We start from the raw sequence: 24,071 nt of genomic DNA, 5'->3' as shown, positions 1-24,071 counted from the left end.
GGTGGCGGGTAGTGCAGGTAGATATGTGATGGTGAGTGGGAGACTTCAGGGGGAGCTTCATGCGGCGAATGCTGGGCCTGATCCCGGACCTGGAGACAGGGGGATTGATCTTGGGTGGGGACTTTAACACGGTGCTGGATCCGGCTCTGGATCGCTCGAAGTCTAGGACGGGCAGGAGGCCGGCAGCGGCCTCGGTGCTGAGGGGGTTCATGGATCAGATGGGGGGGGGAGGGGGGAGCACCGGTTGTCGCTGTACGCTGATGATCTGCTGTTGTATGTCGCGGATCCGGCTGAGGGGATGCCAGAGGTGCTGAAGATACTTGAGGAGTTTGGGGCCTTTTCGTGCTATAAGCTCAATGTGGGGAAAAGTGAGCTGTTTGTCCTGCACCCGGGGGATCAGGAGAGGGAGATAGGTGAACACCCGTTGAAGAGGGCTGAGAGGAGCTTTAGGTATCTTGGGGTCCAGGTGGCTAGGACCTGGGGGACCATGCATAGGCTTAACTTTTCGAGGCTGGTGGGGCAGAACAAGGAGGAGTTTAGGAGGTGGGACGCGCTACCGCTTTTGTTGGCGGGCAGGGTCCAGTCGATCAAGATGACGGTGCTCCCGAGGTTTTTGTTTCTATTCCAGTGCCTCCCCATATTGATCCCAAAGGCTTTTTTCAGAAGGGTGAATAAGTCGATTCTGGGGTTCGTGTGGGCGCGGAAGGCCCCGAGAGTAAGGAGGGTATTTTTGGAGCGAAGAAGGGAGGTAGGGGGCCTGGCGCTGCCCAACCTGTGTGGATATTATTGGGCGGCGAACGTGGCGATGATTCGCAGGTGGGTGACGGAAGGGGAGGGTGACGCATGGAAGAGATTGGAGGTGGCGTCCTGTGCGGGTACGAGTCTTGAGGCTTTGGTGACGGCCCCACTTCCACTATCCCAGCAAAGTACTCCACGAGTCCGGTGGTGGTTGCGTCCCTTAAAATCTGGGGACAGTGGAGGCGGCATAGGGGGGGGGGAAGTGAAGGCCTCAGTTTGGGCCCCGATACGGGGCAATCACCGTTTTGCGCCGGGGAGAACGGGTGGAGGATTTGGGAGTTGGCACAGGGCAGGCATCAGACAGTTTGGGGACCTCTTCCTGAATAGGAAGTTCGCAACTCTGGAGGAGCTGGTGGGGAAGTGGAACCTCCCCCCTGGGAACGCTTTTAGGTATATGCAGGTCAGGGCATTTGTTAAGAGGCAGGTGGCGGAGTTTCCACAGCTGCCGCCAAGGGGGGTGCAAGATAGGGTGCTTTCGGGGACGTGGGTCGGTGAAGGAAAGATCTCGGCTATTTACCAGCTGATGCAGGAGGAGGAGGAGGCCTCAGTAGAAGAGCTCAAAGCGAAGTGGGAGGAAGAGCTAGGGGAAGAGATTGAAGATGAAATGTGGTCGGACGCCCTGGAGAGGGTGAATTCCTCCTCCTCTTGCGACGGCTCAGTCTAATTCAGCTGAAGGTGCTGCATAGGGCGCACATGACAGGGGCAAGGATGAGCCGGTTCTTCGGAGGGGAAGACAGGTGCGGGAGGTGTTCGGGAGGCCCAGCGAACCACACCCATATGTTCTGGACTTGTCCAGCCTTGGAGAGGTTTTGGAAGGGGGTGGCGGGGACTTGGTCGGAAGTGGTCGGATCTAGGGTCAAACCGGGCTGGGGGCTCGCGATCTTTGGGGTAGCTTCGGAGCCGCGAGTGCAGGAGGCGAGAGAGGCCGGCATTCTGGCCTTTGCATCTCTAGTAGCCCGGCGCAGGATTCTGTTACAGTGGAGGGATACGCGGCCCCCGAGTTCGGAGGCCTGGATCAACAACATGGTTGGGTTCATCAAGTTGGAGAGGATGAAGTTTGCCCTGAGGGGGTCGGTACAGGGGTTCTTTCGGCAGTGGCAGCCCTTATTCGACTTCCTGGCGAAGGGGTAGAGAGTGGTCGGTCTCAGCAGCAACTTGGGTTTGGGGATGGTTAGGGGGTTTGTTTTTGCGGCGGTGGGTTTGCTATGTTGTTATTTTCTTCTTTCTTGTATTGCTGTTGGTTTTTTGTTATTATTTATTTGGGGGGGTGAGTTCTTTTCTTGTGTTGGTGTAGAAACACGCCTTGTTTGTTTTAAATTGTGGGGAGCAAATTTGTTATTGAAAAACTTGAATAAAAAGTATTTTTTAAAAAACAGGTAAAAAGGATGAGGTCCTGCAAGTAGAATATATGGAGCTAGGAAATAAATGTTTAAAATGGGACCTCAAGGTAGTAATTTCAGGATTATTCCCAGTGGCACATGCTAGCAAGATCAGGAATAGGAGAAAAGATTGGATGAACTTGCAGCTGGTGAGATGGTGCAGGAAGGAGGAATTTTGATTCCTAAGGCATTGGGACTGATTCTGAGGATTATAAAACCAGTACAAGCACCCAAGCAGGACCGGGGCCAATATCCTCACAGAGGCATTTCCTAGTATTGTGGGGAGGGGCAGCACGGTAGCACAATCAGCTGCTTTTCAATGGAAAACGGATTGAAATGATGAAAATCAAACATCTTTAGACTTTTTGCAGGCATCTGAGCTGAATATCCCATACTTGCTTTATGTGGTCAACACTGCTGCCTCACAATGCCACGGTCCCAGGTTCGATCCCAGTTCTGGGTCACTGTCCGTGTGGAGTTTGCACGTTCTCCCTGTGTTTGCGTGGGTTTCGCCCCCACAACCAAAAAAATGTGCAGGGTAGGTGGATTGGCCATGCTAAATTGGAAAAAATGAATTGAATGAATGAATGAAATGAAAATCGCTTATTGTCACGAGTAGGCTTCAAATGAAGTTACTGTGAAAAGCCCCTAGTCGCCACATTCCGGCGCCTGTTCGGGGAGGCTGTTACGGGAATCGAACCGTGCTGCTGGCCTGCTTTCAAAGCCAGCGATTTAGCCCTGTGCTAAACAGCCCCAGTTGGGTACTCTTGAATTGGGTACCCAGAATTGGGTACTCTAAACTTATAAAAGAAAAGACAGAGAGAAATAGTTCAATTTCTAGCCACTAATGGTGGTCAAGAAGTACTGGAAAAGAGCAGGAGTATGGCATTGAGATGGATGATCAGCCATAATCACAATGAATGGTGGATGAGGCTTGATGGGCAATTTCTATGTTGTGAAATTTGGAAACTATGGGATAAGAAAATAGATAAGGAAAATAAAATACTTTAAAAAAAAATCAGCCAGAAAAAGAATAGGTCATGTTATTTGAAAGGTAGGGCCAATGAAAACAATGCCATAGTGTGAAAAAAATTAAAAGTAATTTTATGCTATTTATGATTTAGAATTCATAACCTAGGTTAAAGTGGCAAATGAAGGTCAGATTTCTAAGGTGTCAAATCTTTGCTTGTTCCTATAAATGGAGCATAAGTTAGTTAGCTATATTAGTTTATGAAGTCACTATATTGTAATTTATGTGTAAAGTTAGATGTCCTGAATAACTCGTGTTAAATAAATCTAACATTTTAATCAATATTAAGTGTTACTTTCATCTGTATTATCAGACTTTCCAAAAATAATGTTATAACTGAAGGCTTTTAGAGCTCACTGTTTCTGCCAGCTGTTAGATTTTAAAGATTTATGAATGTCTTATTTTACGAAAGCACTTTTTCATTTTTAATCACAGCATTATGTCGCATTATTGATTTACACCTTCAAATTTTTCCTGCTGTGATATCCTTACCAAATCGGCTTTCCTCTTTAATCCAATGTAAAGCTATACTTCTTCCTTATCTCTTTCTCACCCCCCTCACCTGTTACAGAAAGATCTGGAAAAAAAAAAGTTGCAATCTTGGAGATGTCGATTTTGAAATCAAGTAACCTTGCTTTGCCTTGGCCTCAAAGGGCTCATGATTAGGCAGATGGTACGGGGGTTTTAATGAAGTAAACTCTGTTGGAAACTGCTTCCTCAGCAACTATTCTGCAGCACACTCTAAAAGCACTCAGTCTTTTCTGTTATCCATTGTCATTGATTTAGGTGTCCAATGCAACTATGATATTCATCTCAAATTAAAACATATTTCTCTTTGTAGCATAATGAATATATACTTTGACAAACAGACCAGCATCCTCGTATATTTTCACTGCGCCCCAATATTAAAGTCCCAGAAGAATACAGTCAAAGTCCAATTATATAATAAGCCAAAGATTTTTTATAGAAAAAAAAATGAAGCTTCAATTTCCTGATATGGTCAGCATAATATCAATTAATAGCTTAATTCTTAATTTTGGCAAATTTGTTGATGTACCTTTACTCACATTTTTCTGGATTTTAAAATGATTAGCAGCTTTTATGTGAAGTGTTGCAAACAGACTCTGCTATTGATAAGATAATATGCCTGGTGACTAACCTGTTTATGTATATTGCCAGCTTCTCGATTTTATAAAAGTTAGACAAAATTTAACATTCTTACTGATCACTGGCAATATAAAACTTGACTGTCATTATTTTACTTCAGAAACAAGTCCGCAATTTTTATTTTTTTAGATAAATAAAACCTGACAAATATGCATATGTCAAGTCAAATATTGAAACCTGACAGCATAATCCATATGACTGCTTAACATTAAATGGTGGATGGCAGTTATGTATCCTAGATACAGGTATACAACATGATACAAGCTTAAGAGGTGTGAAGGACAGTTTTGTGTAGAAACAGTTATTCTATTTTCTTTTCTCCAAAGTGTCATATTGGACTTGAAATGTTAACTTTTTTTTTTAATTAAAATTAAAAAAAAATATATATATTTTTTCCAAACACATTCAATAAAATAACACAAGCTTAACATCCAACCAAAGTATTCAGTTTGTATATTTTTCCCTTTTAATACCCCCTTTCCAACCGCGATAAACAACTCCTCAAATATCATCATGAACGGCCTCCACTGTATCTCAAAGCCCTCCTCTGACCCCCTGAAGGAAAATTTGCTTTTCTCCAACCTGAGAAATTTGTACAGTTCCCCAGTCACGCTGCGACCCCGGTGGTGCAGCGGACCTCAAATTCAGAAGTATCCGATGCCGGGCAATCAGAGAGGCGAAGGCCATGACATCACTCCGGCACCTCCGACACCCCAAAGGTCGCCACATTGGGTCCAACTTCACCTCGATCCCTACAATCCTTGATAGAGTCCCGAACATCACCTTCCAAAAGTCTCCAACTCTTCACACCCACAGAACATGTGGGTATGATTTGTCGGTCCTTTTCACACTTCTCGCATCCGTCTGCTACCTCTGAAAAAACTCAGTCATCCGAGCCCGAGTCACATGACCCTGTGCACCACCTTAAATTGTATCAAACTCATTCTTGCGCAGGAGGAGGTTGAGTTCACTCACCGTATTACCTCACACAAAGTCCCCATCCCATCTCCCTCCCCAACTCTTCCCCTCACTTCCGCTTGATCCTTTTCACTACTGCCTTGCCCTGCTCTCCCAACCACCCATACATATGTCCCCATCCTGCCACCTCATCCGGGAGCAGCACTTTCTCAAGAAGCGTATACTCTGGTACCCGAGGGAACAAAGACAGCTCCTTGTGGGCAAAGTGCCGCGTCTGCCAATACCTAAACTCACTCCCCCTTGGTAAGTCAAACCTTTTCCACAGCTCCTCTCGCCCAGCAAACCTCCCCTCCGAAAACATGTCCCTGACCCGCCCCAACACCTCCTCCCTCCACCGCCTATACATCCCATCCATCACTCCTACCCCTACCAGCCCCCACCCCCCGACCCCCACAATGTCGCGAACCTATGATTCCATCCCACCATCGTCTCACCTTCTCCACATTCTTTGCCCAATAGTAATGCAACAAATTTGGGAGCGCCAGCCCCCGTTCCCGTCTCTGCCTTTGCAACAGAGCCCTCTTCACCCGTGGCACCTTCTCTGCCCATACAATTTCCAAATTAGCGCATCCACCCTGCAACAAAAGGCCTTGGGAGAAAAATCAGGAGGGACTGAAACGCAAACAGAAATCTTGTCAGTGCCCTTATCTTCACCCTCCTCGCTAATGTAAGGTGCAGCATATCCCACCTTTTAAGGTCCCCCTTGATCTCTTCCACCAACCTCCTCAGGTTCACATATGCATTGTGGGCAACTCATGTATTACCTGGATCCACAGGTGCCGAAACCACTCCCTTACCACCTTAAATGGCAGAGCCCTCAGCCCTCCGCAGCATTCACAGGAAACACCTCATTTTCCCCCACAGTCAATTTATAATCCAAAAAGGTCCCAGTCCTCTCCAGCAAGTCCATGATTCTGCACATACTTTCCAACGGTCCGTCACAAACAATAAAAAGTAATTTGCGTATAACGACATCCGGTGCTCCCTGCCCTCCTCAACCGAGGCTCAAAGTTCAATCGCAACGCAAACAACAGACACCCCTGCTTTGTTCCCCTATACAACACAAAATACCCCCAAATCCACCTTATTCGTTCGAACACTTGCCATGGGGGGGGCGCATACAACAACCGGACCCACGCCACAAACCTCAGGCCAAACGCAAACCTCACCAAAATCTCAAACAGATACCTCCACTATACCCAATCAAAGGTCTTCTCTGTGTCCATGGACACTATCACCTCCGGCACGGTACACACCTCTCCAACACCGTGGCCAGGACTTTCAAGTCCATAATTTGCAGTGAGATAGACGCATAGGACCTGCGCTCCAATGGATCGTTCACCTTTTTCGAGATCAGCAAAATCGACGCCTGCTCTAACATAGCCGGCAACTCCCCCTTTTCCATCACTTCACTAAACATACCCAAAAGGTAAGGGTCCACATCTGTCCCCGACTGCATCATATCAATACTCTCCATCACCTCCTTTAGCCCCAACGGCTTTTCCAGTGCCTACCTCTTTCCTCCCCCCCCCCCCCCCCCCCCCTCCAACTCTGGGTAGTCCAGCCCATCCAAAAGCCGACCCATTTCAGCCTCCTCATCCTCCGGCCCGGCCCTGGACAGCTCCTCATAAAAGACCTTAAACACCTAATTTATCCTCTCCCGATGCAACACCACATTCTCTCCCCCCCCCCCCCCCCCCCCCCCGGCCCCCCTCTCACCTGGAGAATTTACCTCTACGTTGCCTGCTGCCAAGGCTGGTGGGCCAGCATATGACTCTCCTTCTCCCCATACACATACTGCATCCCACTCGCCCGGTGTAGCTGACCCACTGCGCTATCCGTCGTCAACCAGTCAAACTGCCTCGACAACTTCCTTCTTTCCAACAACTCCTTCCTGGGGACTACAGAACACCTCCTGTACAACTCCACTATCTCAACCAACAGTTGCCGATGCTCCTCGTTCCTCATCTTATCCTTTTGGGCCTTGAACAAAATAATTTCTCACCGAAACACCGCCTTCAGGTCCTTCCAAAACGTGACTGGCGATAGCTCCCCATTCTGATTGAGCTCAACATAATTCTTAATCGCCACTGACATCTTCCCACAGAACCCCTTGCATATACGCATTCACCAACACCACAGGAGTCTCCACTAGCACCCTACTCACTATTAAAAACCTCCTACCCGGGTCCCGCACTGCCCTAGCCCCCGTTAACCCCGTTTCCTTGCTCAACAATATGCCAACACCCCTCGACTTCGAGTCAAATCCCTCAGGGATGCCTCAGCACCCCTCCTCCTCACCCTCAACTGATCTTCCACCCAGAGATGCGTTTCATGCAAGAAAATCATCTCTGCTCTCAAACTCTTCAAATGTGCGAACACCCGGACCGTTTAACCGGCCCATTTACACCACAGACATTCCATGTCAAGATTCTCACTGGAGGCTTCTGCCTCCCCTCGCTCTAGGGTCCGTCATCATCACCCTTCAGTTCCACAAGGCCCCATCCGCACTCTGAATTGGGCTCATCCAAAATGGCACTCCGCCCCATCCATGACCAAACTCATCCTTCATTACTGCCACATCACCTCCACCCCCCCCCCCCCCCTCATCCCACGCTCCAAACCGTCCTCCCTCACACTGGCTCATCACCGGACCCCCCCCCTCTACTTCACTTCCGTTCACTAGCATTCCTTGCTAGAATGGCACCTCCCACCCGAAAGTCGTCCCAAAAATGCACCGTCCACCACCCTCCAACAATACGATCTGCATCCTCCCACTTCTTCTCTCCATCCCCGGCCCTTCCCCTCATACCCCACACCCAATCCACCATGAGAAGCATCATTCCAAAATGGCCCCAGTACAGAGCATTCTCGAGCCACACCACCCCAACCCACGTCAACCCCTCATGCCCTGCACAGAGCATAACCAACGGAGTGCATTAAAACTAAACACTATATCTGCCACACTGAAGGGTCTCCTCTAAAACAAGCAGCAATTAAACTTACCAAAGTACAAGAAATACAAAATGTACCAACAACATAAAAAATGCAAAAGATACAAAAAACACAAAAATGGGGCGGCGGGGGAAGGGGAGTGAGCAACCACCCCGCTATAAACTTTTCCCAGTCAGCAACCAGAAACAGATAACAAACTTTCACAGAGATAACACTTCTACTCAAGCTCTCCTCCCAGCCCTCTCCCAGCTTATGTTCCTTAATAAAGTAATTTGCCTCCTCCGGCGTCCCAAAGTAATATTCCCGGCTCTCGAAATTTACCCAAAGTCTGGCCGGGTACAGCATCCCAAACCTAATGTGGCGCCAATACTGCCGTGGCCTTGTTGAATCCCACCCATCTCCTGACCAGCTCCGTTCCAATGTCCTGATAGATCCGGTTTCGGTTTCCTTCCCAAGTCCGGGCCCATTTCAGAATCTTTTCCTTTTTCTTTGTCCTGGAACTTGTGCATCAGCACAATCACCACCGGTGGCGGCTCCCCCGTTCATGGCTTCTGCCTCAGGGCCCGATCCACCTCCTTGGCCTTGTCCAGCACCTTCTCTTTCACCAAACTGGCCAGCATCCTAGTGACGTAGCCTATTGAACTCGTTCCCTCCACTCCCCAGATTCTGCCACCTGGACCTATTTTCCTGGTCCTCCTCCACCTTTGCTCGCAGCACCTTACACATGTCCCCATAATTATTATCTCCGCCTCCAACGACACAATTCGATCACTCTGATTAGACACCACCTTCTCCCACCCTGTGCACCTCGAGGCTCTCTCCACCCATTCCAAGGTCCCACAAAGAGGTGCCACTGCCTCTCGATCACCTTAGACCAGTTGTTCTGCATCTCCTTGCGTTGCTGCTGAAATTTGTCCTTAATCAATCTCATCAACTGCTCGATTTGCAGTTTTCTAGTCAATGACAATCCTTCCCTCTCTGCCGTTTTTGTAATTGATGCTGCGCTACGAGTCTCCTCCAACCCTTTAACCAGGCTCTCAATGTCATCCATTGAGTTTGGTAACTCCCAGAAATGCTCAATCAGGGGAGAACTTATCTTTCTCCACACAAACTTTCCACCGGAATTCCCCAAAGTTCAGGTAAAAGGGGCCAAAACCAAAGCCTTCAAGCAGGAGCCACCCTATGTGCAACCATTCACTCCATGGCCACCACTGGAAGCCGTTAACTCTGTTAGTTTCTCCACAGTAGCTGGCAGCCTGCAGAGTTTTTCCAGGACTTTTGTTTTTTTTTCCCGGATCATTTTCTGCGTGAGATACTCTGAAGCGAATGTTCAGAAAGCAAGGCGGATTAAAGGCTTTAATCAAATAATCAATGGATAAAAATTCCAATAACAGTATGTGATCTCAGGACCCTTCTGACCATTTCTTCAAAGGAATCAGCATATCAGTAGCTTCAGGCTAGCCAGTTCCTATGTCAGATAAGAAGTACAACTGTGCTGCAGATCCCAGATCAATCATAAGTAATTCAATTGGAGAACTGATAGTGAGCTAGATTTTCCAGAACGAAAGTACAATGCAATACATTTGTGATTTACACCTTCATCAAGTTGATTACAAAATATCCTATTATGATTTGCACATGTTACCTCCTTTTTATGACATACCACTGGCAGACACAAATGTTTGCTTCTTCCAGTAGCAATTTATCTGGCTTAACTCTATATAATATACTACTCTGCATACTTAAATTAAGCCCTATTGCTTAACTTGGAAACAACCAAAAATGACTGTTTTTCCAACCCCCAGTGTGTTGAGTGTGACCTCTGTCTAAGGCATTCTGCAATCAATGAAGCAATCTATGCTTAGTAACTTTGTTAATTGGATCAGATGGCAACTTATCAGTCCAAAAAAAATCTCAAGTTCTCAGATACTGTTACAGTACCAAGCACAGATTATAGACCAAAATGACTGTCTGTGGATGAGATCAAGTTGGGTACTAATCAACGGACAAAACTTAAAAATGTTTTTGTACTGTTTCAATCAATAGGTAAAGAGATGGCAGATGGAGTTCAAGATAGATAATTGTGCACTCATGATTACGTAAAACGGATAACTTGTGGGAATATGTATTGAATGGATAAGTATTTTGAGTAACAGAGCAACAAAGAGTGCTGGAAATTTTAATGGATGATTATTAAAACTTGATACAATGTTCACAGGTAGTCAAGTAAGCAAATAAAATGTTTCAGTGTATAGTTAAGCATTCCTGTTAGCTAACTGAATTTAGTGTCATTGATTTGAAAATTACAGTATGGAACCTAATGGCAGATTTAGAAGAATAGACTAAATGGACATAGTCCCATCCTGTCCATACCAGTAATATGATAATATTAGCCATTGGTAAGGCAACATTCCTAAAGTGGCAGCATCAGATCTGATAAACAAAGAGCAGGGCATTTCCAATTCCGACAGACAGGTTTTATGCTATTTTTACACTTTTATAATACCATCCGTTCATAGCACAGGTTCAGTGCAGTCAACAACACCACCCAAATAAATCTACCTCCCCTTATTTGACTGAAAACTGTGGAGGACCAGAATTAGCCATTACAGACTCCATCTTTACCTCTAAACATGCTTAGGTTATGTAAAATTACTATAACTATGTACCTATGCAACTAAGCTATCTTAGTAGCTCAGTGCCTCTTTCCAGTCTGATGTTTTTTGTTTACAGTAGAAGTAAAATATTCTTCTACCCTCCCATGGGACAATTGGAGGGGACAGATTTAGGGAATTGTCAGGTTATTTTAGAAGTCCACACTAAATTATGCGAAAGGAGAGTGGAGGCACATAATGTATACAAATGTAGGTGAGTGTTGAACAGCGGAAGTTAGTGTTGCTCTTCCAAAACCCAAAGTGAGCATAATACACCTTCACACAATGGACTGAATGTTGTTTTTAAAAAATGCAGCTTTAACGACCCAGTGTTATTAATGTGCAAATCAGACAGCAAATCCATGGTATTAAGAGACACACTGAGTTGCATTTCTCTAGAACTTTCTGCTGCACACTGTCCTATCATTTGACTCGCACAAATAGCATCTCACTCTCCCTGTTATTTTTAAGAACTTCCTGGATTTAAATGTTACCTGGCCATTGAACTCAGCCCAGTAAGCTAAATTACGTTATTAAAAACAGAACTCTCTCGTTAATGGCCTGACAATTGTTAATGCCAATCAGGTGAACCTCTCTGGCCCAGAAAGAAACACTTTAAAATGATCAATTTCATTTCTCTATGTTGTTAACTACTTTGAGATTTTGAAAAGGTCAGTTTTTGAAAAAAAACCAGACTTTTCTATTCTGTTCCTTTTTTCTAGCCATCGCTGAATACTATCTTTCTTTCCTTCATTTCATTTTCACTACCTGATTTGATTTTCCCGATTCATTCTTAATCCTTAGATCTCTTGGTTAAGGAGATAGACGGCTGGTCCCACATGTAATCAAGATCCAAGATGCTCCATTGGCCTCACTGCACCATGACCTGCGCCATGACCAGCTTGTGCTTCTAGCAAGCTATGGTGCAAAGCCTTGAAATCGGAGGGTGCAGGAGAAAGTCTAACCAATGCTGTATGTTGCAAGATGCCCCGCTCCAGCAAGATCTGGTCAAGTGTGCTGTGACACTAAAAACGTGAAATGCTTTGCATTTTGTATTTAGTCAGTGTACTCATTTCTATTCCCCAATCAGTGTTCAAAGGATCAAACAACATTGCTTTGTTCATTGGCACTAGAATGGGGATTTAACAGACAACTCTGGAAACTCAATTGAAACCTGAGCATATCTGACGCTAAAGAGCTATTTTCTTGGCAACGGTACAGATATTCTAGCTGCTTTCTTATAAATTATTGTCATGAGATTTTCTCTCTGCCATCATAATAAACAAATGGTGCGCAAAAGCAGACTCAACAATGATTAGATAATTTGTTTCCGGAGATAGAGAATCATATGGCTACATTTCCTTAAGGATAAAGAACATTTCTGAGCTGAGCATGATCTCACCATCTACAATATGTTGGCAAGTGTGCTCGGCTTAAAATTATATATCAGTGCTATTTTAAATCCTACTATCAATCAAACATTAACTGATGGATCCCACTAACACAGGTCACCAATTGTACAGATTTCAGAAGAATTTTGAATTTTAAACTGCGGACAGAGAGATATTGGTTTATTATTAGCTGCTATATGCTTCTACAAGTGTAAACTATAGTGGGTGTTGGAAATCTGTAATAAAAACAGAAAACTCAGGAAGTACTCATCAGGTATTTCATGAAAGGTCATCAACCTGAAACATAAACTCTTTTTCTCTCTTCATAGATGCTACCTGAGCCGCTAAGTATTTTTAGCATTTTCTATTTAATTTATGCTATACAGGGCATGTTTTTTCTGGCATTATTAGGAACACTATTTAATATTGGTCTCGATTTCAACATCCTTAAAAAAACTCCAGTATGAGTTCATTTGTATAATATAAATGAACAAATCAGTTTCAAAAGTCAAAGAAGAATATATACAGAAATTGGTAATACCTTACATGAGTGTTGTAAGCAGACCTCTGAGCAAAGCTTGCTGGACAAAATTGGCATTTATATGGCTTTTCCCCTGTATGTGTTCTGATGTGAACTGTCAGTCCGCATTTTGAACTAATGATTTTGTCACAATAAGGACATGTCTGTGGAGTCCTTCTCTTCTCATGCACTCTCCTAATATGATCATTGATGTCCTTTTGGCGTTTAAATCGCTTGTCGCACAATGAACATGCAAAGGGGCGCTCATTGTTGTGAACAGTCAGTCTGTGCTGTCTTAGGTTCTGATGATTGGAAAAAAGCTGAGAACACATACTGCAGCTGTACTTTACCACAATGGTAATACCATGCTCAGCACTCATGTGAGTTTGATATGGTTTCAAGAATTGAAAAATCTGGTGACATTTGTCACATGTGTAACTCTGAGGCATTCTCTTTGACATGCTCCTGGTCATTTTTTTCAGCTCATTACTCTCCGATCTTTCAGGCTCATCATGCATCCCGTCCTCATCTTCCAGACAGTGCAATTTCTTTATCACAATTCGTGTTTCTGGGGAATCTGCATGGATTATTGGATCGGTTTTACAATCACTTTTGTGACCAAGATCATCAGCAGTATCAGCATCTTCCTTGTTTACCTCTTCTGTGGTATAGATAGGCAATTTCATCATTCCTGTGCTAGGATCAATGACAGTGATTGACTCAGTGACTTCTTTTACATTTTCCCGCTGTGTGCACATTTCTATCTGTGGCAGACTGGTTTCAAAGGATTTATTTTTTGGTACTTTGTCCCAAAGTCTGTTCTTCATTGGTGCAGCTACAATTCTGGATGAACTCTCCACCTCCTGGCAATCCAGATGCTCTGAGTCAGTTTTATTCCAAACACTTTCAGATCTACCAGCAAGCTGGTACTCTTGGCAAACCTGCCCCTTCACATCTGAGCTTTGCCTCGATAGTTCAACCTTAAGATGCTCGCAGGCTTCCATAAGATCCTTGCATTCTAATCTTTCAGCAATGTCCCGAATTCGATATACTTTCTGAGGTTCAATCTCCATTTTTGCTGTGTATACAAACTCTAAAAAAGAGGTAAAATCCTCAGTGTAAACATCTTGCAAGGTGACTGTAGCTTCCTTTTTCTCAGACAGCTCCTCCCTAAGGAAAATTTCTCTGAAATAAGTGCTAGATGCAGCCAGCACTGCTCTGTGAGCAGCAAATTCTTCTTGAACCCCAAGGTGCTCTGTATGGACCGTCACATCACAGAGGTGGCCAAACTGATAGAAAGAATGCAGCGCACTCAGAAGATTTGAAGCAGCAGCCTTTGATTCCATGGTAACTCTGTATGGATCCATCCTTTTGGAATAGGAACAGGAAAATATAAAATTGAAATAAAACACAGCACAATTAAAAATATTATTCTCACATCCTATCAATTACTCAACTGTTAAACAAAGGGGTATTTAACAATAATTCTGAATGAAATCTTTATTCAAGGCAATATTTCCACTTCCAAACCCAGAACTTTGTGTTCTTAATTAACTTAGATCAGAGAAACAAAATCTGGTTTTGTCCACTTTTTTCTCCTGTCATCTTCATGGATTGCTTAGCCGAGAACTATCTGGAGACCTGTTCCCAGTTTCCATTCATAATGTTCTATAAACAGTCAATATGAGCTGTACTACAGAGTTCAGTGAGACAGGCCCTATGATAATCCCATCATTATTCCCTTTGGGACCAAAAGATACTTTTTACAGTCCAGAGATTTCCTAACTTTAAAGTCGCTGAACTAACTTCTTAAAAACAATACAACGCAACAGGTCCAAATCAAGAATTCTTTTCGGAATCCAAAGATCCTTTTGTGAATCCCTTTGCATCTAAAGATCCCAATCTAAAAATGGCCATGTTGAATTAGTTGATCTCAAATGGGGCAGTTATTAACAATTATAAATATCATTGCATTTGTGTGCATGTTTTAACGTGTTATTTTCATCATTCAAGGGAGGCAAGGCTACCATGTTCAATTACCTAAATTTCTCTATGCCAGAAAAGGAAATTGCAACAGCTTGTTTCCCAGCTCCTAGTCACTATCCACTCATTGCTATTGTAAACTATGTGTATACGCTTAATAGGTTGAGCTGGTACTTGCTGTCCATGAAGAACAATCACTTGGTCAATACACAAGGAGCTTTCGATATTTGTTGTATTCCAGAAAAAAAAGAGGGACAAAATTTTGGGGGGCATTAAAATGCTCACTAGGATAAGGGTAATGATAAAATTGAACAATTGCAACTCAGAAATGTAAATACTGGTTGAATTCTGATATCAATCACCGATGTGCATTGCAGAATTTTTGTCCCCACAGAAGCCGTGCTTCCCTCGAATGATGAAATCATCAGATTAAAACATGCACAGAAACATATCACTGTGTCATGATACATGCGGGGATCCATGAAAGATTATCCGGGGAGGGATTAGACAGCCATGGCTGACAAAGGAGGTCAGGAAATGTATCAAAGAAAAAGAGAGATCCTATAAAGTGGCCAAAATCACTGGGAAATCAGAAGATTGGGAAGGCTACAAAAACAAACAGAGGTTAACAAAGAGACAAATAAGGAAGGAGAGGATCAAATATGAAGGCAGGCTAGCCAGTAATATAAGAAATGATAGTAAAAGTTTCTTTCAATACATAAGAAACAAACGACAGGCCAAAGTAGACATTGGGCCAATTCAAACTGATTCCGGAAGGCTAGTGATGGGTGATGAGGAAATGGCTGGAGAACTTAATAAGTACTTTGCGTCTGTCTTCACAGTGGAAGACATGAGTAATATCCCAAAAATTATAGAGGGTCAGGGGGCTGAGTTGAGTATGGTTGCCATTACAAAAGAGATGGTGCTAAAAAAGCTAAAAGGTCTTAAAATTGACAAATCTCCTGGCCCCGATGGGCTACATCCTAGAGTTCTGAGGGAGGTGGCTGAAGAAATAGCGGAAGCGCGGTTGAGATCTTTCATAAATCACCGGAGTCAGGGAAAGTCCCGGACGATTGGAAGATCGCTGTTGTAACCCCCTTGTTCAAGAAAGGATCAAGACAAAAGATGGAAAATTATAGGCCAATTAGCCTAACCTCGGTCGTTGGTAAAATTCTAGAATCGATCGTTAAGGATGAGATTTCTAAATTCTTGGAAGAGCAGGGTCGGATTAGAACAAGTCAACATGGATTTAGTAAGGGGAGGACGTGCCTGACGAACCTGTTAGAATTCTTTGAGGAGGTGACAAGTAGGTTAGACCAGGGAAACCCAGTGGATGTGGTCTATCTGGATTTCCAAAAGGCCTTTGATAAGGTGCCACACAGGAGGCTGCTGAGTAAGGTGAGGGCCCATGGTGTTAAAGGTGAGCTACTGGCATGGGTTGAGGATTGGCTGTCTGACAGAAGGCAGAGAGTTGGGATAAAAGGTTCTTTTTCGGAATGGCAGCCTGTGACCAGCGGTGTCCCACAGGGTTCAGTATTGGGGCCGCAGCTGTTCACCATATATATTAATGATCTGGATGAAGGGACTGGGGGCATTCTAGCGAAGTTTGCCGATGATACGAAGTTAGGTGGTCAGGCAGGTAGTGCTGAGGAAGTGGGGAGGCTGCAGAAGGATCTAGACAGTTTGGGAGAGTGGTGCAGGAAATGGCTGATGCAATTCAATGTGAGAAAATGTGAGGTCTTGCACTTTGGAAAAAAGAATCCAAGCATAGACTACTTTCTAAACGGTGAGAAAATTCATAAAGCCAGGGCCGGCTCAAGGCACCGGCAACTCGGGCAGTCGCCCGGGGCGCCATGTGGTAGGGGGCGCCATGTGGTAGGGGGCGCCAGAGACTCGGGTCCCGCGCATGCGCAGTTGGGCCGGTGCCAACCAGCGCATGCGCGGTGGCCGCCCTCCCCCAGGGCGGCCCCCCCCGGCTCGGTCCGCTCCCCCGCTCGGTCCGCTCCCCCTCGGTCCCCCCCGCCCCGCCCTCGGTCCGCCCCCCCCTCGGATCCGCCCCCCCCTCGGATCCGTCCCCCCTGGATCCGCCCCCCCCTCGGGTCCGCCCCCCCCCACCCTCGGGTCCGCCCCCCCGCCTCCCCCTCGGCCCCACCCCCCCAAGGGCGCAGAAGTTCAGCTTGCCCGGGGCGCCAGCAACCCAAGGGCCGGCGCTGCATAAAGCCAAAGTACAAAGGGATCTGGGAGTGCTAGTCGAGGATTCCCTAAAGGTAAACATGCAGGTTGAATCTGTGATTAAGAAAGCGAATGCAATGTTGTCATTTATCTCAAGAGGGTTGGAATATAAAAGCAGCGATGTGCTACTGAGCCTTTATAAGGCTCTGGTTAGGCCCCATTTGGAGTACTGTGTCCAGTTTTGGGCCCCGCATCTCAGGAAGGACATACTGGCACTGGAGCGTGTCCAGCGGAGATTCACACGGATGATCCCTGGAATGGCGGGTCTAACATATGATGAACGGCTGAGGATCCTGGGATTGTATTCTTTGGAGTTTAGAAGGTTAAGGGGAGATCTAATAGAAACTTACAAGATAATACATGGCTTAGAAAGGGTGGACGCAAAGAAACTGTTTCCGTTAGGCGAGGAGACGAGGACCCGTGGGCACAGCCTTAGAATTAGAGGAGGTAAATTCAGAACAGAAATGCGGAGACATTTCTTCAGCCAGAGAGTGGTGGGCCTGTGGAATTCATTGCCGTGGAGTGCAGTGGAGGCCGGGACGCTAAATGGCTTCAAGTCAGAGATAGATAAATTCTTGATGTCGCGAGGAATTAAGGGCTACGGGGAGAATGCTGGTAGGTGGAGTTGAAATGCCCATCAGCCATGATTGAATGGCGGAGTGGACTCGATGGGCCGAATGGCCTTACTTCCACTCCTATGTCTTATGGTCTTATGCCCCAATGATTTGATTTATTGTACACAACAGTGAGAACCAGGTGGATGTAAGATCCAATGGCCAAGTTTCTTTCTCACCCTTGCAGCATTCGACAAGTGGCACAAGATCATCGTTACCAACAAGCACTTCAGATAAGTGTGTACTTCTTCTATATAGGAAGACCAACACAGCAAATTAAAATGCCATTCTTCACATAAAAGATGTGCTGGTTAGGTGGATTGACCATGCTAAGTTTTCCCCTTAGTGTCCAGGGATGTGCAATGTAGGTTACAGGGATGGGGTGGGTGGGGCAGTGGACTGGGTCAAGTGCTCTTTCGAAGGGTCAGTGCAGACTTGATGGGCCGAATTGTCTCCTTCTGCACTGTGGAGGTTCTGATTTCTATGAAAAGGAAAGTTTTAGGGTGCTTTACAAGGAGAGAGGTTAACAATGATCTGCTGAAAAGGAGGAACTTTGGCATAATGAGATTGAGATTAAAAACTGAAGGCATAAAGACAGGTTTGCAGACGGCACGGTTGTTAGCACTGCTGCCTTGCTGCTCTGAGGATCCGGGTTCAATCCCAGCCCTGGGTCACTGTCCATGTGGAGTTTGCACATTCTCCCAGTGTCTGCATGGCTTTCACCCCCACAGCCCAAAGATGTGCAGGGTAGGTGGATTGGCCATGCTAAATTGCCCCTTAATTGAGAAAGAATTGGGCACTTTATTTTTTTGATAAATTTAAAGAAAGATTTGCATATCTATCAACCACTCAATGACATTCCAAGTGCTTTACAGCCAATGACATGCAGGAAATGTAAAAGCTAATTTGCACACAATAAGGTCCCACATCAATGTGAGATGTTGGTTAGGTTAATAACATTATGCGAACTCTCCTGCTCTATCTCAAAATAGTGCCATGGATCATTTATGTCCATGCGAGTGGGGAAAAATGGGCTCGGCTGAAAGATGCTAGATTTCAGTGCGGGGTTCCTCAGTACGATACTAAAGTATCATCCTAGAATTTGTTCTCAAGTTTCAGGTGCGACCTGAACCCTCAGCCTTCTGTTTCAGAGGATGCAAGCATCACCACGGATCAGAGATGAGACACAATTGTTGAGATGTGTTTTTGGAGGCATTTGAGAGATAGCAAGGTGAAAACGTTTTAGGAAAAAGTAGCAAATTGTACATATTTTAAGGAGAAAAGCACAGGAGATTCCTACATACGAACAGACACATACAAGCTTAGATATAGATGTTCACACCCACAGGGCTAGAGGAATTTTTGCCCTTCCTGTCTCCACAGAAAGGAAACTTTGAAAAGGTTTCTTACTTCTTTTGAATGACCACCTGTGGTCTGCAGTATTATTGTGGAGCAACAAGGGGCGGCTTCTGCTTAGTAGGCTGCTTAGGACCCAAGACAATTGAGTGGAACATTTGAAATGATAACAGAAAATGCTGCATAACATCTCTGGAGAAAATAAAAAGAGTTAACATTGAGTCTGTATAACTTTTCCGCAAGTCATACGGATGTAAAACGTTGGGCACGATGTAACCAAAATAAAACAGTCCGTTCTGGGCGGAATTAGTGGAGCTGTTCTTGTTTTTATGCACACCGGGGAACGTCCTTTTTTAAAAAAATAATCTTTATTGTCACAAGTAGGCATACATTAACATTGCAATGAGGTGACTGTGAAAATCCCCTAGTCGCCATATTCCGCCGCTTGTTCGGGTACACAGAGGGAGAATTCAGAATGTCCAAATTACCTAACAGCAAGTCTTTCGGGACTTGTGGGAGGAAACCAGAGCACCTGGAGGAAACTCACGCAGACACGGGGAGAACGTGCAGACTCCACACAGACAGAGATCCAAGCCGGGAATCGAACCTGGGACCTTGGACCTGTGAAGCAACAATGCTACCCACTGTGCTACCATGCCGCCCTGTCTAGGCCGCACTTAGCGTAATTTCTTGGTGAGGAGCTCCAACAAATGGAACATCTCAATGCAGGAAGGGATTGGGACGCCATTTTAAGTGCCCCCCCCCCTTCTCTCGGCCCACCGACGCGACCCCCAGACTCCCCCAACTCATCTGTTGGGGCATCCTCGGTGTCCCCCCCCCCCCTTCATAGGGGCAAGGCACCCCCGGGCTCGATCTCGGTGCAATGTCAGCTTGGTACTGCTATCCTGGCACCCAGGCAGTGCCCCAGCCAGTCTGGCAGTGCCACCTGAGGAGCAGTCTGGCAGTACCAGGCTGGCAGAGGTGGCACCGCCAGGATGAAAGGCTGTGCCAGGGTGACAGCCCGGAGGCAACCACCCGGCAGCTTTCAATCGCCTGGCGGACCTCCTCCGGGTTCAGTTCCGCCCGGTTCCCAGTTTGTGGGGCCAATGATGAAAGGTGCCCAGTGGAGTCTCCTCGACAAGTCCGATAGATGCCGGGTTGTCGATTGATCCAGCGTCAGCACAGCTAAGTGGGTTCTGGTTAGATCTTGCGATAACGGGTCGTCAGGAATCCCGGGGGAGGCCACTCCCGGGATCTACCGGCGGAATCCCGCCCAATTCCGACAGCCGGTAGATCACGCCCGTTGTTTTTCTCTCTTTACAGATCCTGCTAAGTTCTTCTGGAATTTTCGGTAACTATTTCAGATTTGAAGCATCTGCAATATTTTGCTTTTACTAAATGAAAACATTTGGCTGGAAGCTTCTCTGACTTGATCAAATTCAAATGAATCCTACATAAGGTGTTAAGGCCTCGATTGACATTGCAAGGTACATTTGCTGTTTTAGGCAGGCACCCTGCACACTTAATTTGACAGTCACTGCATTCTGGGGCAACCAAACACAGGCGTTTATGCCCAAAAGTGATCCCAACGTTGAAATTAATGCTCAAAAATGAGTGCACAATATTGAATGTGTCCCACAGGGATTACGGAATTTACTGTCTAATGATTTTGTTCAGGATATGAGACTAGAGCGTTAATATTAAAAATCAGTTTAACCAGCAGAAAGTTCACATTCAAAAAAATCAATGTCCAATTGTCGGAAAGAACATAAAAAGAGCAATGTGCTATCATTATAATTTTCATTAAGATTACACAAATATGTCATGTTTAAGTTAAAAACCCGTGACCAACATTTACTTTGATATCTCCTAACAAAGAGATCCGTCCAAATTATTACAATAGATCTTCAATAATGAAATTCAGAAGTCTTAATAATTTTGAGCAGATTAAAGACCTAATGAAGATACATTTTTCTGGCACCAAGACCACAGTGCAACTGTTCTAGTGTTACAATTTCAATCATGAACCTTTTCAAATCAAAAGAATTGTTTGACTCAAAATGGCATATTTTCTACACCTCTGCGCATAATAAGTTGAAAGACATGCACTGGTATCTTTTTACACCCTTTTCATTTCAGCACGCCTCTCAAGTTGTCTTTATGGCACTTCATATAGTCTCTTTATGTAATTTTCCTTTTCTGAATATTTGGTATATTTCATGTACTTTCTAGCATTCAAAACACAATCCTGTTCTACAAATGCAAATTCTTGGGTCATATTTTTGAGACGTCCTATTTTATAGCAACATTCAATATTGAAAATGGTTACCTACACATACATGATGGGGAAAATACTCATAAAAGACCTGCATTTAAATTACACATTTCACTGGACATCCCAAAGCACTTTAGAGCCAATGAAGTCCTTTAGAACTGTAATCATCGTGATAATGTAGGAAATGCAGCATTGCAACCAACAAAAATATGATGACGACAAGATTTTTGTGATATTGTTTTGAGGGATAAATATTGGCCAGGCCATCAAGAACATCCCTGCTATTCTTTAAAAAAGGACCATGTGATCTTCTACATCTCTGTGCGACAGATGGGACCTCTATTTAATCCCTCATCCAAAAGAATCCACCTCTGATGGTGCAGTATGCCCTCAATACTCCACTGGAGCATCAGCTGATGCTCTCTGAAGCCAGACTTGAAACCACAACCTTGTGACTCAGAGCTGAAAGCACTACCCACTGAGCCATGGTTGACATATGTAACCAGCCCCTATATAAACATTTTGCCATATTTTGAGGAACCAATAGAAATCAAATTTTTCAAAACAAATTCATTCACTATCTTATTTCAGTAACAAAAATGTATAATGTCCAGAATAAAGCTTTGAACAAAATAAAAATATATTTCATAATAACAAGATTACATTTACCTACAAATTATGTGCCTTTTAATATCTTCATTTATTTCAAGATCTGTTTGTAACACCTGGGCATCGCTGGGTATTTTTTCAGCTCAGGACAGTTGAATAAAATTTCAAACACATCTGTGCCTGCTGAGTACATGCTGTTTGCAGGATTTTTTTGCATTTAATCTATGTATCAGCACAAGCTGATGCCCTTTGTGTGTGGAATTGAGTTTCTTAATGTTCCCAAAAGCTTTCCAAACAAGTTGAATGCTTAAACAATTTCAGGCAAATAAACATAGATATTTTATTTATTAAAAATAATATTTTTCTTATGAATTCCACAAGTAGACATTGCCTGTAATTATGATTTATTTGTTCATGATTAGGAGAGAGAATATAGTTTATCTTTAGTAACTTACTTACTTATGCAGAAATGCAGTTAAAACAATTTGAAGTTTAGGTTTGTCGTCATATGGAAAGTTAGAAACTACAATTTATGAACTAGTGTTTTATCAGGACAATTTTGTTCACGTAAATTTATGTTCATTAAAGACTTTAAAACAGCCAACTCACCATTAGTGTATTTATGGATAAATAGTCCACTCTAATTAAATGCGAGAAATTGAAGGCCAATCTCAGGTTTCATATTTTTGAGTGCCTCAGCTGAAAGCGGATTGTGCAAACTGAGCACGTATTGTGTGCACCATGTCCTAAGATGCACTCATTATATTTAGCCAAGTAAGTAATTTAATGTTTTTGCAGCTTTTAACAGAAATAATTTGGTTATTTCTGATAATTAATTTAAGGAAAGCTTGGAGTCAAATTTCAAAGCATTGTTTCTAGATAAAATTTAGGTAGACTTTTTTTTAAACCAGTGTTTGTATATATTGTGCATAGGTTTGTGTGTGAGTGCAAGCAAAACTGACAGCTGTATTGATTAAAGTTGCTGATGTATCAATTCCAGAAAGCTCATGAACCAAGACACACACTAATAAAACAGAAATAGTGAAAACACTTAGCTGATGTTTTCGGAAACAAACAAATGAGTTAGAATGTGGGAGGGCAGCATCAGGCGATGTGGGTAAGATCTAGAAAAACGAGTGTGGTTACAGTTTCGTCTAGAATTTTCAGGTGGCTCCAATTTTATTTTTCAGGGGCTGGGGAATTCAATCTCTTGAGAATGGTTACAGAGGGAACACTGGAAGCAAGAAGGGGATCAGGGGATGAAGAGAACTGAGGGAAGGATTACTAGAGTTGGGATGGGAAGGTCAGTTATTGTATTGTTTATATTATCTGTCAACATCTGCAGAGAAACAGAATTAATATTTAATGTTGTTGATTTTTGGCCAAAAAGACAGTATCCTTCCTCAGTCTTTAAGATTGTTAAAATAAATTGACTGAGTTTTTGTTTTTTGATAAATTATTTAAATATTCTAGTTTCCAAAATGTGTCAGAATGTAGGGGAGGGATGCTCTGTCCCACTCGCCACATTTCGGCCTCACCCCGCCGGTGGGATGCTCCAATACGCCAGCCGGTCAATGGGGTTTCCCATTGTGGGGCTGCCCCACGCCATCAAGAAACCCCGGGCTGTCGGCAAAACGGAGCATCTCGCCGGCAGAGAATCCCGCCCCAGGTCTTTAGTTTTAACAAGTTGAATTTTGAACACAAAAGTGCCCCAAAACTATCACCAGTAGTTTGTTGAGAGAATATAAATATTGCAATTATTGAGTTCCCCTCCCTGACTTCAGCAATCTTCCCTGTGGTTCTCCCTACAGCGTTCCCTCTAAATATTCTCATCCCATTTCCACAAGGACTTGAATTCTCCAGCCTGACCCTTTCCCTGACACCTGAAAGATAAAATTAGAGCCATCTTAAAGATCTCCTAGAAAACCTGCAAATGCACAGGTATTTCTAGATCTTTTCACTCATATCACATAAGAGGTAAGGGATATTTTAGGTGCCTGCTAGTTGGTCTAGGAGTATGATTCTCAATTTGGGTATTTCAGTGGGAGATCCTGGGTTCAAATCCCGGATGAGCCTTTTAATGTTGTCTCCTATTGGCCATTTGTTCATTTATTTGCCGTCCAGTAGGTG

At 44.2% G+C, this 24,071-nt stretch overlaps 1 protein-coding gene across 3 annotated transcripts in view; it reads right to left on the bottom strand.

Annotated features, from left to right (window-relative positions):
* LOC119971011 (GDNF-inducible zinc finger protein 1-like) overlaps window positions 1–24,071 on the bottom strand; it is a 54,922-nt gene that overhangs the window by 22,622 nt on the left and 8,229 nt on the right. For 2 of the 3 annotated variants that reach the window (XM_038806137.1, XM_038806130.1), the window contains exon 2: window positions 12,894–14,240. In XM_038806137.1, coding sequence (XP_038662065.1) covers window positions 12,894–14,239 — 1,346 coding nt within the window. In that variant the 5' untranslated portion in view covers window position 14,240. Of the gene's footprint in view, window positions 1–12,893; window positions 14,241–19,111; window positions 19,206–24,071 lie in introns of those variants that run through there. The other variant, XM_038806135.1, reaches the window with a different exon arrangement.

The sequence above is a fragment of the Scyliorhinus canicula genome, chromosome 1 (genome assembly GCF_902713615.1).
Source record: "Scyliorhinus canicula chromosome 1, sScyCan1.1, whole genome shotgun sequence".
Lineage (NCBI taxonomy): Eukaryota > Metazoa > Chordata > Chondrichthyes > Carcharhiniformes > Scyliorhinidae > Scyliorhinus > Scyliorhinus canicula.
Note: the sequence above shows the minus strand (reverse complement) of the source record. Positions and strands in the feature narration are given on the sequence as shown.